The following is a 17,210-nucleotide window of genomic DNA, read 5'->3' as shown; positions in this document are numbered from 1 at the left end:
GGAACCTCTCCGCCATAATTATGCAAATATTCGGGACATGATTGGTTCAAGGCTTTGACGTCACAACGCAACACAACCGCTGTAGTACACTAGAATGACCGGCAGGGGGAGGCAGCGCCTGTCTGTTCTGTCCCCTGTTTGTTCGCCCATACCCTTCCCATTTCAAAAGCCCTTCTCAAAGGCATCACATAAAACAATCAATGCTCAGTCGATTCTACTTTTCTTTACTATATATACAGTTTTCTGGAAAAAAATAAGAGACCACTGCAAATGTTTCTTAAATCAGCATCATTACATGTATGGCAGCCATTCCATTCCAGTGTCTGTTGAATTCCATCACAGGCAGAGCTCATTCTATGGAATGAGGTACTGATTAGGTGATCACCTGAACCAAATCTTATTTAACGAGGAAAAGTATAAAAACCACTGCTGTGGTCATCACTATCCTCTTGCAATAGGACCAGCTGGATGGCAAAAACAGTGCTAGTAGAACCTCAAACGTAATTGGAATAAAAAAATAACTATTGACCATGCCAAAAGAGTTGAAAAGGAAAGTTTTGAGTGAGGAAAAGAAGGGTTCAGTTCTGACTTTACTGGCAGAGGGATACAGTGAGCGTCGGGTTGCTTCCATCCTTAAAATTGCAAAGACGGCGTTTCATAAGAGCAAGGTCAAGCAGCAGACATTGGGACAACAAAGCTACAGACTGGCAGAGGGTGAAACGGCTCTCCACTGACCGGGATGACCGCCAACTCATTTGAATATCACTCAACAACCGTAGAATGACATCAAGTGACCTACAAAAAGAATGGCAAATGGCAACTGGGGTGAAGTGCACGGCCAGGATGGTTTGAAACAGGCTCCTAGGGGCAGGGCTGAAGTTGTGCAAAGCTAGAAAAAAGCCCTTCATCAATGAGAAGCAAAGAAGAGCCACATTCAAGGTTGTCCTGGAAGAAAACTTGCTTCCTTCTGCTCTGACAATGTTCCCCAACTCTGAGGATTGGGTTATCCAGCAGGACAATGCTCCATGCCACAGAGCCAGGTCAATCAAGGTGTGGATGGAGGACCACCAGATCAAGACCCTGTCATGGCCAGCCCAATCTCCAGACCTGAACCCCATTGAAAACCTCTGGAATGTGATCAAGAGGAAGATGGATGGTCACAAGCCATCAAACAAAGCCGAGCTGCTTGAATTTTTGCGCCAGGAGTGGCATAAAGTCACCCAACATCAGTGTGAATGACTGGTGGAGAGCATGCTGAGATGCATGAAAGCTGTGATTGAAAATCAGGGTTATTCCACCAAATATTGATTTCTGAACTCTTCCTAAGTTAAAACATTAGTATTGTTTAAAAAATAATATGAACTTATTTTCTTTGCATTAATCTAGGTCTGACAACACTGCATCTTTTGTTATTTTGACCAGTTGTCATTTTCTGCAAATAAATGCTCCAAATGACAATATTTTTTGGGGAATTTGGAAGAAATGTTGTCAGTAGTTTAAAGAATAAAACAAAACCTAAAAATCATTTTACCTAAACACATACCTATAAATAGTAAAACCAGAGAAACTGATAATTTTGCAGTGGTCTATAAATTTTTTTCCACAGCTGTGAAATACTGGTGATATTACAGCAATGAGGGTGAGTGGACAGGGCAGTATGTTGTGCAAATCCTTTGCTAATCTTCTCCCCTCTCCCTCCAGTGACTGTGCAATGCACCACGGATGGTCAGTTTGTGGTTGTAGTACCCAGGAATGTGACCAGGCCTCCGCTGAGCCTTGACACCGTCAGCCTGCTGGGGGGTCAGGGCGCCCCCTGCAGCCCTGTTGGCACCACTGCTGGCTTTGCCTTGTTCCAGTTCCCAGTCAGTGCCTGTGGCAGCACACTGAAGGTGAGGAAGCGTTTCCCAGCTTTGCCATGAGTTTTACAGCACCGTGTAGATATGCAAATGCTTTGTGGTCTTGGCTGTGTAACATGAGGGTCTGCTTCTTTCTACCAGAGTGAGGGTGGTGATCTGGTGTATGAGAACATGATGTCCTCTAAACGTGAGGTGCAGGAGGGGCCTGGTGGCTCCATCACCAGGGACAGCTACTATGAGTAAGTGGGGCTCCCTTCTCCTCCCCAGTGCCCTTCCTCTTTGTGCCAGTATCTGACTGGGTCCAATGACTGCCTTCCTGCTTCTCCTTCGAGGCTGACCTTCCTGTGCAAGTATTCGGGCAGTGAGCTTGTTCCTGTGGAGGCTGTAGTGTACACTGCAGCCCCGCCCCCTCCTTCAGTCATGGCCCCGGGACCTCTCAGTGTGGAGCTCAGGATTGCAACGGGTACTGTGACGAGCCCTTGTACATGGCCATGCTATGAACTGGTTTCCAATGCATGCTGGCTTCCTAAAGCTCCCCGTCGTTCCTCCTGTAGAAGCTGTGTATGAGTCCTACTACGGTGATGGGGACTACCCCGTGACCACGGTCCTGTGTATGTTTAGGTTTGCATTCTGAATAGGACCAACCCCAACATTGTCCTGACTCTGGGAGACTGCTGGGCAACTTCCACCCCCAGCCTGCTCGGCCAGCCCCAGTGGAGCCTGCTGGTTGCTGGGTAACTGGAGCCCTGTATCGCTTGCCGTCCAGCTTGTGTTGCTGGTTTACACAGACCTCTGAACCCAAGTGTGGTGCTCTTTCCAGGTGTCCGAACAGAGATGACCAGTACCTGGGCTCCTAGCTCCTTCTGAAGGAGAAGGCAAGGGTCTGTTGGCAAAGGAGTTTAATGGTCTGGCATGTATTGTGAAATGTGGTGTGGTATTGTATTGTACTGCATCTCGTGCTCCCCCAGGTGTTCATCCACTCTAGTGCAGCAATGTGCCAACCCAGTGCTACTGACAGCTGTGTTGCTTCGTGCAACCAGAGAATTAGTGAGTGGCTCAGTTCCAGTGTGAGCTGGACTGGCATCTTTCCCTAAGGCTCCCCCGGTGGAGGGGCTGCTTCTGTAATGCTGTTCTTGTCCCTTCAGGGAGAGCTGTTTCCCCGGTGCAGAGGGCCTCCAGGGAGACGGCAGTGGTGTCCAGTGGGGAAGTGATCCTGACTGCCTCTGAGCTCCCTGCTGTGGACAGGAGGGCTTCTCCCAGTGAATGTGAGGAGGGGAGCTTTGACTCTCTGCTGGTGCTCAGCCCTCTCATGTCTGCACCCTTGTGAGCTGCCTGTCCCTCTCCCGTCTCCACAGTGCCCCAGGCCTTCGGCTATGGTGTGCTGACTGTGGCTGCCTTCACGGTGCTTGTGCTCTGTGCTGTGGTGCTGGCGGCTGTGTGGAGAGCCAGGCCCCACATGTGGGCATCCCAACTGTAACTGGAGAAGGTTTTTGAATAAAATGTGGAATTTTTAAATGCCTGACTTGATCTGTGTCTTCATGCCTTGCAATGAACCTTCAGCTTTGTGCTCCGGACTCCATCCCCGTGTAACTACTGGACTCAAGGACTGCTCTTCCCTACAGTAATGCATTCAAGCAGGTGTGTAGTACTCCTGGTACCTATGATCATGTAGTACACACATTTCACCAGCAGGGGGCAAGACAGCAGTGTCCGCTGGTTTTTGTTCCAGCCCAGCTCTTGGCTCCTTAATTGGTCTAATTCAGCAATGAAGTGGATTACTTGAATGCCTGTCCATTGTGTCTCGTATTTGTATGCCCATACCCTTGCACTTTCAAAAGCCCATCTCAAAGGCATCCCAGACGACAATCCATGCGCAGTTGGTGTTAACCTGAAGGAAATGGCTGTGGAAACGCTCACTGACACGACAGCACCTCTGGTATGGAGGAACAGCAGCCCACAAAAGAAAAGCAATGCCCCCTCCCCTCCTGGCAACAGGGGCTTTTGGAGCAACTGGGCTGACGTTTGAAAGACCTGAGGTCTTGTCAAATTTAAATACAATAAATGACATATCAGCTCTGCATAAATATTCAAATGTATATGAATATGTATATATATTTCCTTGAATGGAATATGTAAAATGTTGTATAGTTCTGTCTGTCTGTCTGTCTCTCTCCCCCTGCACACCCACTTTTCTGGTTCCACGTGCAAAACACGTCGAACCACTCTCTCCCCCACAGTCCTTTGTGCATCCCAGAATGCTTTGCGGAGGAAACGGTGACGTCCCCCCCAGTGCCTGGTAACCCTACACTCCAAAGGAGGAAGAGGAAGTAGAGAAGCGAGGGCTGAGCCAATCCATATGCACGTCCGGGACACTGCCCTCTGCTGATTGGACATAATTCACCTTTTGTTTACTACTGTATAAAATGTAAAACTAGGAAGAGATCTGTAAGAAAGCTGTTTGAACACGAGTTCACTCTGGTTTTCTTCCGGGCCGGCCTGATTAAAAGACTTCTTTAGCATTTGCAACACGACTCCTGCGCTGCCGTTTTCGTCAATTTAAGAGGGTTTCTTCAACGTTGCTTCCCCATTTGGGATTGTATTGATTATGAACAACAAGCAGCAGTTGTGTCACATCCATGAAGCACCATTTCCAGTCACCATTTGTACGCACTGCTGTCAGTAGCCCTTTGTGCTCCCAGCCTCATCAACACTGAATTTCAGCCCCTGACACTGTGCAAACCTTTAGAATAAAGACGATGAGATGGGAAATAATTTTCGTGTAATTTAATCAATGGTTTATCTTTGAACTGTAGTTCAACTAATAATACATGTATTTTATGTGAATAAGTTTAAAGCTACTGTTCTGAAAACATTACTATAATGTAGCCTACTGCATTGGAATTTACACCGATCAGCCATAACATTATGACCACTGACAGGTGAAGTGAATAACACTGATAATCTCGTTATCATGGCACCTGTTAGTGGGTGGGATATATTAGGCAGCAAGTGAACATTTTGTCCTCAAAGTTGATGTGTTAGAAGCAGGAAAAATGGGCAAGAGTAAGGATCTGAGTGACTTTGAAAAGGGCCAAATTGTGATGGCTAGATGACTGGGTCAGAGCATCTCCAAAACTGCAGCTGTTGTGTTCCCAGTCTGCAGTGGTCAGTACCGATCAAAAGTGGTCCAAGGAAGGAAAAGTGGTGAACCGGCGACAGGGTCATGGGCGCCCAAGGCTCATTGATGCACGTGGGGAGCGAATGCTGGCCCTTGTGGTCCGATCCAACAGATGAGCTTCTGTAACTCAAATTGCTGAAAAAGTGAATGCTGGTTCTGATAGAAAGGTGTCAGAACACACAGTGCATCGCAGTTTGTTGCGTATGGGGCTGCGTAGCCGCAGACCAGTCAGGGTGCCCATGCTGACCCCTGTCCACTGCCGAAAGCACCTACAATGGGCACATGAGCATCAGAACTGGACCACGGAGCAATGGAAGAAGGTGGCCTGGTCTGATGAATCACGAGTTCAAGGTGTTGACTTGGCCTCCAAATTCCCCAGATCTCAATCCAATCGAGCATCTGTGGGATGTGCTGGACAAACAAGTCCGATCCACAGAGGCCCCACCTCGCAACTTACAGGACTTAAAGGATCTGCTGCTAACGTCTTGGTGCCAGATACCACAGCACACCTTCAGAGGTCTAGAGGAGTCCATGCCTCGACGGGTCAAGGCTGTTTTGGCGGCAAAAGGGGGACCTACACAATATTAGGCAGGTGGTCATAATGTTATGGCTGATCGGTGTATATTGTATGCTGAATCTTCGTACACTCTCAGCATGGCGATACTATAGCTTTAGACTTATTAACATAAAATACATGTTGTATTATTTACTAGTACTGAGACATTAAACAAGTTGGCTATGATTAATATGAACTTGGTTGTCAGTTTTGCATCCCCATGTCTACCTCAGAACTGTAACCTACCCGCAATTCTGTACCAACTCCTTCAATCCACAATAAACGCGCGATATATGTGGCATCCCCCTTGAGACGACATGGGGTGCCACATATCTCAGTATCCCTGCTGTTCGCCATAACACCGGGAAAACATCTATAAAACAAGGCAGACAGGCCAATGACAAAGCCAGACTGGGGGACCAATGACCTGTCAGTATCTAGAACTCGGAGGCGGGACTACAATGCTGCCGCAGGGGTAGGGCTGCCCCCAGGGTGGAATTGAAGGCAAAAATTATAGACGGGCGCAAAACTGCTGTGTTATGCCAGTGCCATAAGCAGTGGCAGGTGCATTTATAGACTTCCAGTTTTAGGGAGGCTTCGAAACGGTGTCCAGGACTCTATGATACATGACCAATGTATCCTGGGAATATTGGACAAAAGGCGAAAGAGTGACTCGGGGACAGTGAACTCACACTGGAGGGTGCAGTAAAAATGTCAGGCTAGCGAGCTCTCTGTGTGCAGTGCTCTGCAAAACATCTGGAGAAGGAGCTGCAGCGCCAGTGGATAAGGGCAGTGTCCCTGTTGCAAGGCAGTGTCCTGCCCATGGAAAGAGCTGATCCAAAAGCAGCGGTAGAAATCTCTTTGCTAAAATGTGTGGTTGCAACCCCAACTGGTGAGAGAGCCTCCTTCGACAAGGGAACACCGGTTTCATCATCTGGATCAGGCTGGGAATAGCCCCACTTGCCTCTAGTTTTTCAGTTTTTTTGTTTAGTTTTGATTTATTGTCTTTATCCTGTCTCTCCCTGAGCAGGGTTTGTGGGGAGAGGCCGGAAGCAGAGGAGGCCGATCAGTCCTGAGACACTCTGTCTGTACTTCACCCACCGTCTCTTGGAGATAGCTGAGCGGCGATGGAGTATTATATTCCTCGCCCGCCGCCGCTTCCACGCAATGCAGTTCACCAGGGAGGGCGGAGGAGACCAGCGGACCATGCTCCTAAAGACCTTAACTGTCTGGTGAAGCTGCCGCACAAGGAAAAAGACATCTTAGAGGTAAGCTTTGGAAATAGTGAGCTGCTACGGAAGTGCTGCTATATCTATAGAAGAGAGAAAGAGAGGGTGCTGGCGGGATTCGTGGTGACAATTCTTTCGGAGACCCTTAATATAATAGTCACTGTGCAGTTTTTCTGCGAGATGGTCTCTGGTAGGGATATTGAGATCTGGCTCTCGAGGTATTGTGATCCCTCCGCTCTAATAGAAAAAGTGCCCAGTGCACGACGGTGGTCTACGGCAGGTGTGGGGGAGGTCACCTGACACGCGCCTGCAGAGAGGAGATACTCTGCAACCTCTGCGGCAATGGGGGCCACATTTATAAGAACTGCCCCCATTCCTACGCAAATAGAGTCGGGCCTCCCTCCCTTCAGTCAAGCAATTTAGTCCCGGACCTTGAGCCGGAACAGGAGGGAGACCCTGCACGGGAGCAGGAGGGGGAGGGAGATGATCAGGTATATGCCTTGGCTCCAGAGCCCCCCCCTACTCCAAAGGAGAATTTAAGGGGGGAGGGAGAACATCTGGAAGGGGAAGGTTGGGTGATGGTTGCGAATAGGAAGAGAAAAGTGGTGGACAGAGAGGAGAAAACTGCACCCCCCAACCCTCCCCCTACGGGAGCCAGGGCAGAAGCCACACTCCCTCCTCTAGCGAAAGCATCGGGAACATCGGGACCCGTCGTGGTGGATCGTCCCCCTGAAAAGAAGTCTGTAAGAGCGGAGAGAGGAACCTCGGGAGCTGGGTCGAAGGTGCTGTCTCGGATAGAAAAGAAAGTAAAGACCAAGAACATCGGCGCTGCACAAGGGCCTGGCAGGGGAAGCACTGCGAATCCGCTGGCCCAGAAGGGTGCCTCCTCTAGCTACCTCGGAGATATCGCGGCAGCCTCAGCCAGCGGTGGGGGTAAGGGGGGTAAGGGGGGTAAGGGGGATAGAGGAGCGGCCAACCCAAGTGTAATAATTTTGATAATTATTACACTTTTGAATTCACTTGTTCTGTTTAAAACTTTTAAGGATTTAAAAAGTTTTAAAAATGATTTTAGAATTGTATTTTCAAAGGGTTTTAATCACGAGTATTTAAACTTTTGTACGTTTTTTATATGTGATGTAAAATACTTTACCCAATAAATAGTATTTTACTAAAATGTGATTCTTGGAGGACAACAATGGCGGTATATCCGAGGAACTCTTTGTGGGAATGGTTCAGTATGAGTCAAAGCTAGACTGAGCTGCAGCCCTACAGACTGACACTTGGATAGCTCCCCTGCTGGCGAATGGCACCATTGTTTTCTTTACACTAGATACAGGTGCAGACCTTATACACCTGGGTGATGTACAGAATCTACTAAAACAGACAATTGCATTGAGGGCACACCCATCTCTGCGTCTCTCTCCCCACAGGCACAGCACTGGAACCGGACCGACCGAGGACTGATGCTCTGCAGAAACCCAGCAGAGAGCAGCTGCGAGGTCAACCACAGAGTGTCACTGTGCTGCTTGTGCCGTGTCTCTGTACTCGCTGTATACACATGACCTCCCTCTGGATCTGTCCAATTGTAGTCCAGCCGTGTTTGCGGATTGTTGTCAGGAAACGAATTGGCACCTGCTATATGCTCAGAAGGATTGCAAAATATAGGCCAGAGCAACTTCTAAATCTGCACAAGCTATCATTCATGGCCAAATGAAGTCCTGCTCTGTCTTCTGGAGTAATGCTGACCTAAAGAGACTGCAGATCGCATTGCAGAATAAGGCAGCCCGGATGGGTCTACAATGCGTTTAGAAGTCTTCCATAGGACTGCATACTGCAACCAAATGGCCAACTGTCTAGGAAACTATACAGAGCAATATACTAATCCATTTTCATACAATTCTCCCTCTGGAAGACCAACCACTATATACAATAAACTGGATCTGGTCAAAGACAGACTCTCTCATAACACATGGAGAAGAACCAAGGCCAGCTATAGAGACCACAACCCAGATTAGAGCTGGGAAAGAGGTGTCACTTCAGAGCAGTGAAGGCCTGGAATTCCTTGGCAGAAAATTAAAATTACTTGCCAAATTGTTGCTTCAAAATATGAATTCATAATGGTTTGAACTACAGTGGGTCCAAAGGATATTGTAATATGTTTTATTTAATATTAGGCTACATACCTACCTATCTAAAATATCATATTTTCTGTTTGTACTGCATGGCATAATCAATGTGATTATTAAAAAGTACATAAGGAAATATTTGCCCCACCTACAGATGCTACGTTATTGTAGAAATAGCCTAATTTTAGCGCATATATATTTATTTATACCGTTTAACTTCATTGTACAAATGATGGTAGTTTTGATAACAAATAATCATGTGCATTCTCCCTTGATTTACAAAATATTTCCTACTTTAAGTATTATTAAATCATTGATAAGTTAATGAGTACTAGTGTAGTAGGACACACTGGCAATCCCCTTAGTTATGAAACACTTAAGGTGCTGAGAGACACCAAATTATATGATCTGTGTCCAATGGGTTCAGTATTTAAACTGTAAATATTCAAACTGCCAAATACAGAGCATTGTTTGTGCTGTTGGACATTATTGACAACCAATAAAGACAACCTCGATCCAATCAGAAAACCAAGAAAGTATAAGGGTGACTGACAGTAACCATCCACTCAAAATGGAACTGGGGAGGACAGACCGTAAGATTAAAATACAGACACATTAGGGTGTATCTTCTTCTGATTATTATCATTAATATTGTAGTATAATTGAATACCTGGGCATCTCTCAGTGCAGTTAAATACTATTATTTTAGTCCCCCTCCTCTATCTGTCTTATTGATGAAACCGGCTTTGGTACATTCATGACATTTAGAGATCATTGAGAATAAACACAGATTACCCCTCTGATTTTCCTTAAACTAAACAGGTGTCTAAGCTGTTCTTGTTTAATTAATCAATTCTGTCCCCAGTCTTTAGAAAATTGTGTTTTAGGTGTGACCTATAAAACACTCACTAGATTGGAGCACATGTGTTGTGGCAACAGGTCTGTGTTTGACCCACTCAGTACCAACTCTAGTGCAATGTCAATGCAGCGGTAAAGCCCAGCATCTGCTCAGGCACTGGCAAGCTAGTTGCAAGAGGATGTGGAGATGTAATCTACACTCCTGAGAAAGTGCATCCCTGTAAAAAAAAAAAGTACACAGGAAACAAAATATGAGGCATAAATAGTATGATTTTTTTGTTTGTTTAATTCATTTTAAGCTTGCAGTAAGGACTACATTTTTTTGTTTGTTGTTTTTGTTCTCTTTAATTTCAAAAGACTAGCTAGGACATAAGCACAGTAATAATATCCAACAACATAGTTCAGACAACAACAGAACTGTAAAAAAAAAACATATTCTTCCACCGGGCAGAGGTGATTGAGAGCAGCAGAGGGGCCAGCTCTTCATTTAAGTCTCATTCTACAATAGAAGAGAGAGCACAGCTGTCATGAGAAACATCTGGAATTAGGCCAAGCCTCAAATCGAATCCCATTGATATCTATGGACTGCCAATCAAACATTTGCTCCACCCCCTTTTTATTGAGTTCAGTGGACTGGGATCTTTACAGTTTCCAATAGGCTGAATCAGTGTTCAACATACTCCTGAAAAGATCTAATTGATACATTAGAAAAGTGCAATGGTGTAAAGTTTACATTAACAAGTACCTGGTCAAAGTTGTGGTTTAATGCAGGTTTATGTCCTTAACTAAACTAATCATCCCCTTGTCTTTTCCACAACTGGTTCCAAATATAAGTTGGTAGTCGACTAGAAAGCTTTACGCACCAATTACGAAGTACACAGAGGAATCTAGTGCAGTGGGTCGGTCAGGTACACTGAAAAGAATAATTAAATACAATTAAAAATCACCAAATCAAGGCCTGTATGTATATACTGCCTTTTTTAATATTAGGAATCTGCCTTTCGTTTCCCCCAATGACATTTGGTATTGAAAACTAGTTAGCTCTGAAAAGTACTGCAAGACAACGCCGGCCACAGCCTGTACAGCAATCAGAGGAAGTGAGGCTGCTGAACTTACAGACACCACTGGGTTCATACGAGTTGTTAATATGCAATGAACTGAGAGTTACTTTGCAGTTATAAATCAATTCACTGGGATATCACAGCTAAACCCAGCAATAGCATAAGCAGCACTGCAGACCGGCCCAATCCAGGCTACAGGACACCTTTCTATGATGCAGTGTGATCTTACCGTTGCATAGCCAATGCTGATGGCACTGTGGAATTAAAAAAAAAGCATGTAAAATTAGAGAAATATTGACTTTGTGCTCAAGATTCCCCTCCTATAGGACTTGTGGGTATAACACTTTTGAATTTATTGTAAAGTCTTTTCTATGAATCTTTACTGTGCAGCTTGCTGGCAGGAGTATCTGTGATGGTATGGGAAGGGAAATTAAATGAGAGGCACCATTACAGGCTGGAGTTTATCTGGCTGGAAGAGGCTAATTGATTTTGAAATGTATGCTATGAAGGGATGAGTGCTTCAAGGTGGTTTTGGTCCTCTCTGACTTTTCATATAGGCCTTCAGGACTCATACAACCAGTATTTAAATTATCAGTCATAACCCAGGAAAAAATCTGGGACTTGTCACTTGCTTAAATATTTAACGAATTTATATATATATATATATTCATGTATGTATATATACTACTTACAATTATAATACAGCTCAGAATTTTCAGTCTTTATGCTGCAGGAGACAAGAACAACTATTGTTACAGACGGCTGACATTTTTCAATATTGTCATTTGTTTGAAAGAGGGACAGACTTGTGAGTACATCCAGGACAGTTCATTCAATTCAATATCATGAAACATCATAAATATCATAAAATGACTGTATAGAAATACATGAGTGAACAATTATGCTGAATTAAATATGAGTGTCTTTCTTTGTTTGAAGAAGTTATTTTTATTTCACCTTGTCTTCTGTGGCATCTGATGTTTATCCCCTTTATTCATTTTTTGTGTGTTTCTTTTTGTAGGTTTGTTTTCTTTCATCACCAATAGTGTGCCATTGTGCTGACCATCCTTTACATCCTTTACTAGTAACACAACTTTACTCTAACCATACAGCTCCCTGACAGCTGCTGGTCCAGTCATAAGGCCAACCAAAACAAGTCCTAGGTGTCTTTCTTCAGCAATTTACGGTTGTCTCCAGTTACCTTACTTGGGCTCTCCTTCTTTTTGGCTTTCTTAGGATCCTCCAAACCACAAGCGACAGAAGTAGTACCACCCCACACACAGCTGCCAGCACAATGACAAACCAGTTGTGTTGCGAGTTGCTGCCCTTTTCATCTGAAAAGATCCAAAGAAATTTCAAAATTAAATCAGAAAGTTCATCAGAGGCAATTTTTGTATCGTTATCCGTTCTGTCATCTTTCAAATATGGTCATACTTAATAATATACATAATACTAAGCCAATTGGACACATTTCCAGCTGCAGAAAAACAGACAAATTTTCGATGTCAAACCCACAATTCATTTTTAGCAAGCTGTGTGTCAAGAGTGGTGGTCTACCAACAGTCCAACAGAAGGACTATTGAAAGTGTAACACATCCTGGTTTGCAAATTAACCTTTAGGACTGATGACCCAAAGCCCTGGCTCTCATTGCCATAGGTCGGAAGTTTAAGGGTAAAGGTCTTAAATTGAAGTATGGGCAAACTGTAGATGAGTAGACCCACTCCCATGTGAATGGAAGAGAATGGGACAGGTTACACAGTGGCTGATGGGACCCAAAACAAAATCAAAATAATTATGGCCTGCTTTAATAAGACATTTTAAATACAAATAAAGGCACATTGAGTGTCCAGACAAAATTATTGTGTTTATTTTGTAGAAAAAAAAACAACAGAAAACACAAACATTTGGAAATTAATCCAGTGTTCATCAAGTGGTTATTATATTTGAGCTATTGCATATACACTTGATGAAAACAGAAAATATTGGAATACTGTACCTGCATCAGCTCTCACTCGCAGGAAGACTGAAGACCAATTTCGAGATACAACAAAGGTGTTCTTGACATTTAATTGACAGGAGTATGTCCCTTCGTCCTTCTTGGAAACTCTTTTTATAAGAAACTCTGCTCCAGTTTTTCTTTTATTCCACCTAGCCATGTCAACGTTCTCTCCTTCCCGGAGAAGTTTAACTCTATAAACGTCTTGTTGGGTTAAATTGTTGCTTCCTGGGATCTTACAATAAAATGTCACGTTCTCTCCAGGCGACACAGGTTGGCTCTGCATAAGCAGGATTTCTGTTGATGGAAACTGTTATTGAGCAGTGAACTGAAATACATAATTACACATGAACTAAACAGTTAATGAGTTTTACAGCCAGCTTCACTGCAGACACAGCTCTTTGACATCAGAAATAGGAACCACACAATACATCTAAAATAAGTATGACATGCTATCAGGATGTCCTAACCTAATAAATCTATTATATATAGCATTTGATAAAAAGCAATGCTAAAAAGCAACCTCAACACAAAGTAAAAGAACAGAATTCTTTAGTGTCCTGAAAACATTGACAAATATTAAACATTTTGACTGTAATGTAAAAATCGTAAATCAATCTTCTGTATTATTTTACCATGAGGGAGCAAATGTATACCATTATTTATCTATATTTTAACTCATAAAAACATCTTCTCCTCCTAACGTCATTTAAAGATTTGTACAACCAAAGTCTCTTATGTTTCTTCAACATTGCTACAACTTTATGTTGGACAGAATCAAGTCCTCAACATCTTATAAACAACGCAACAATGTTATTCCTGCCACAACCAAATCCCAATTGTAGACGGGCAAATATTTGATAGAAACATCCTACAAACATCTAATTTTTTATTATTAAGTCTCCAGAGTAATTTGAATTTAGCGTGAATACAGACAGAACCCAGAAGAGCCAGCTTTAAAACAAATGAATGTCAATTTTTCTATATATAATAAAAAATGGTCTGCATATTTTTAATACCAGCTTGGCTTCAGAGCAAATTTTAAACTTTTAATATGTTTTTGTTTTCTAAATATGTGTTCTAGAAAGGGAAATGGATTTGAACCCCACCTTATCTTAATTAGATCACACAGTAAATCTACATATACTAACAACAAGCACAATGATGAGAGATTCACTCCCCGCCCTGCATAAAAGCTTCTGCAGACACTTAGCGGTTAAGAAAGTCACTTCTCTGTTGAACCTAAATTGAAAAGCCAGAAGTACTACAGATGAGTAATATTCTCAGGTCCCATTTTTAGCTACAGGTGTCTGACCAAAATCTTTGATAGGTTTCTGCAGGCTTCTAATTTTTGGTAAGTACTTCTACTTTCATCACAAGCGCAGTTGTAAGTCTTTAGCTGGGGAGCTATTTCTGAATGTCTGACTGCCTTGTGCTCCTGAGTATTGCTAACACAGAGACTTGAAAGCATGAAAATACAAGTGATTTTACTGCTTTGTTGTTCCTTATGCAAAACAGTTACATGCTTCCAAATTGACACTGAAATTTGAATACCACTCCTTTGTCCCATACCTCTGTTGTCTATTGCTAGGTGTGAACCGCTAAATATTTACAAATATATTCAGAAAAAGGAAGGAGCAGAATCTCTGGTTCTGTAATGGTTTCTGTAATTCTTATTGATGTGAATGCAATTTAGGCTTAGAAGAAAACATATTGCCATTTTAATAGTCACTTACAGATAATCATAAGTGTTACACCAGTAAAATAAAGTTTAAAGGAAACATACCTATTGCACTCCATTTCTCTTCAACGGCTGCAGTATCTATGGGGTTAAAAAACTGACATGAAATCTTATATTTTGGATTTTCCCAATTTGGATACGCTTGAAATACATTATAAAGTAAATTGGTAAGTTTAACATTTGTAAATCAACACACCATCACTCAAACAATTTGCAGAAGGAATACATTGACAAAATAATTAACAAAATGATACTCACAAACGATGATCAAGGTGGCAAACATATACACGCAATCTTTCATTGTCCCAGGTAAAATGTAACTACAATAGCCCAAAAAAAGAGTAACATTTCTCAGCGAGGCTACAACGAAAGAGGAATCGTGAAAACAAGCGCCCCTCTGTTCAGGGTCTCTTGTTGCTCAACTGACCAATTAACCAATGACAAACCTCAGTGTAATATTCATATCAAATAAGGCCTCTGACATTTCTGAACAACCAATTAAAACAAGATTGCAGATAACTATAGGAAAGAGCTTTTGTTTCGCTTACAGAGAAAGATGCTGTTGCGGTTTCATGAAAACATTTAGAAAAAAACAACACGAGCAGCCGACCTTGAAAGGTAATTCTTCAGTTGATCGAGATTTAGAGGCTTTAGTCACAATGTAGTGAAAATTCAAATTAAACAAATGTCTTACCAAGAGATGGATAACTGGTCATGTCAATAACGTGCCTTGGCCAATAGCTAAACTTCCTTATGCAGAGCAAGCAGTCTTCACTTCTCATTGAAACCTTCCTCCTATCTTTTCAGGGTCTGGACTTGGCCTCATCAGCTACTGGAAGCTTCTAGAAGATTGTTTTCTATAACTGGGTGTAATGTATATATAGTGCCAAGTTGGAATATGCGCTAATATTTCAATATTTTATATTTTAACTGTAAAACTGATGATTGTATATCTCCATATGATTGTATATCTGCTTGTGTTTTCTTCCCGTGACCGTGTGGGATTTTTCAGTTTTTTTCCCACATCCCAAAGACAGGCTGAATAGGTTGATTGGCTACTCTACATGTCATTGTAGTTGTTTGTGTGTATGTGGAAGCTGTAGGTATTCAGGGTAATGTAAGTAGATGGATTATGAACTGGTTGATGTATAGGAAACAGAGGGTGTCGATTAGAGGAGTCGCTTCTAACTGGCGTGAGGTTGTTAGTGGAGTTCCACACGGATCAATACTAGGGCCTTTGCTTTTTCTAATCTATATTAATGATCTGGACTCTGGGATAGTTAGCAAACTTGTCAAATTTGCAGATGATACTAAAATAGGTGGTTCAGCAGATACAATCTGGGCAGCACAGGTTATTCAAAGGGACTTAGATAATATTCAGTTGTGGGCCGACACCTGACAATTGAAATTCAATGTGGACAAGTTAATACATGCAGGTAACAAAAATGTCCACTATAATTACACTATGGGAGGAATAGAACTAGATGGAATAACACATGAGAAAGACCTAGGAGTCTATGTGGACTCCTCACTTTCTCCATCCAAACAGTGTGGGGAAGCAATAAAAAAGGCAAACAGAGTGTTAGGGTATATTGTGAAAGTGTAGAATTGAGAACAAGGGCAGTGATGTTCAGACTGTACAATGCACTAGTCAGAGCTCATCTGGATACTGTGGACAGTTCTGGGCTCCACACTGAAAGAAAGATATCGCTGCTCTAGAGGCAGTTCAGAGGAGAGCAACCAGACTTATTCCAGGTCTGAAGGGAACGTCCTACTGAGAGACTGAGGGAACTGAACCTTTTCACCCTGGAACAGAGGAGACTACGTGGGGACTTGATTCAAGTCTTCAAAATCATGAGAGGCATCAACCACATCAAACCAGAGGAGCTTTTCCAGATCAGCAGGGACACACGCACCCAGGGACACAAATGGAAATTGGGCTTCAAGGCATTCAAGACAGAAAACAGGAGACACTTCTTCACACAGAGAGGAGTCAACATTGACTTTGTAATAATAATAATAATAATAATAATAATAATAATAATAATAATAATAATAATAATAATAATACAGTTTATCCAGTCTAGACAGAGAAGTTTTGTCAGAAAAAGGTCACATTTAAATCACTGATAAATAGAACAAAAACACGTTATTCATTCGCATCCCACACTGACTCAAAATATTTGTAACTTGTGCTTTGTCAAACCTCCCACCTCAAAACTTGCAGACGTGTCCATACGCCTGTGAATACATTAAACTTGACATTTGAAGCTTGTTACCTTAGTTGCAAGATCAATTAATTTCAGCTGACTTTTCCCCCTTATACATCAACAAAGAAATGAAAGACACACAGTGATCAAGGTGAATAGCTAAAAAAAACTGCCTTGCACTTCGAGAAAATGTGCACAGGGATGAAACCGAAAGGTTTGCGGCAAGTCACAGGTCGCGTTCGTGTAGCGCAGATGTCCGCAGGTCTGCGCAGATGTGCAGAATCCCATCGATCCCATTGGTGGAGCCGCGCGGCTCCACCAATGGGATCGATGGGATTCTGCACATCTGCGCAGACCTGCGGACATCTGCGGGCGCACTCACCTAAACGAGGCCGGCG

The 17,210-nt window shown here is 43.0% G+C and overlaps 1 protein-coding gene across 1 annotated transcript; it reads right to left on the bottom strand.

Moving 5' to 3' along the window:
• Positions 1-10,055: 10,055 nt before the first annotated feature.
• On the bottom strand, positions 10,056-16,218 carry LOC136718912 (uncharacterized). The gene is made up of 8 exons (XM_066696704.1): positions 14,861-16,218; positions 14,648-14,683; positions 12,862-13,158; positions 12,066-12,198; positions 11,557-11,591; positions 11,094-11,118; positions 10,667-10,716; positions 10,056-10,302 (listed from the first exon to the last, which is right to left on the bottom strand). Exons 1-8 carry the CDS (start codon positions 14,901-14,903, stop codon positions 10,298-10,300), a joined length of 624 nt encoding a protein of 207 aa, XP_066552801.1. The 5' UTR covers positions 14,904-16,218; the 3' UTR covers positions 10,056-10,297.
• Positions 16,219-17,210: the final 992 nt, after the last annotated feature.

The sequence above is a fragment of the Amia ocellicauda genome, chromosome 23, assembly GCF_036373705.1.
Source record: "Amia ocellicauda isolate fAmiCal2 chromosome 23, fAmiCal2.hap1, whole genome shotgun sequence".
Classification (NCBI taxonomy): domain Eukaryota; kingdom Metazoa; phylum Chordata; class Actinopteri; order Amiiformes; family Amiidae; genus Amia; species Amia ocellicauda.
The sequence above is the reverse complement of the archived record's forward strand: the minus strand, read 5'-3'. Positions and strand labels throughout refer to the sequence as shown.

Bases quoted from the DNA above. Each gene is read 5' to 3' on its own strand.
- LOC136718912 (XM_066696704.1), bottom strand. From the start codon at position 14,903: ATGAAAGATTGCGTGTATATGTTTGCCACCTTGATCATCGTTT. The intron at 13,159-14,647 runs GTATGTTTCCTT...TTCCATCAACAG, and splicing joins AGAGAAATGGAGTGCAATAG to AAATCCTGCTTATGCAGAGC. The intron at 10,717-11,093 runs GTAAGATCACAC...TATTCTTTTCAG, and splicing joins TCAGCATTGGCTATGCAACG to TGTACCTGACCGACCCACTG.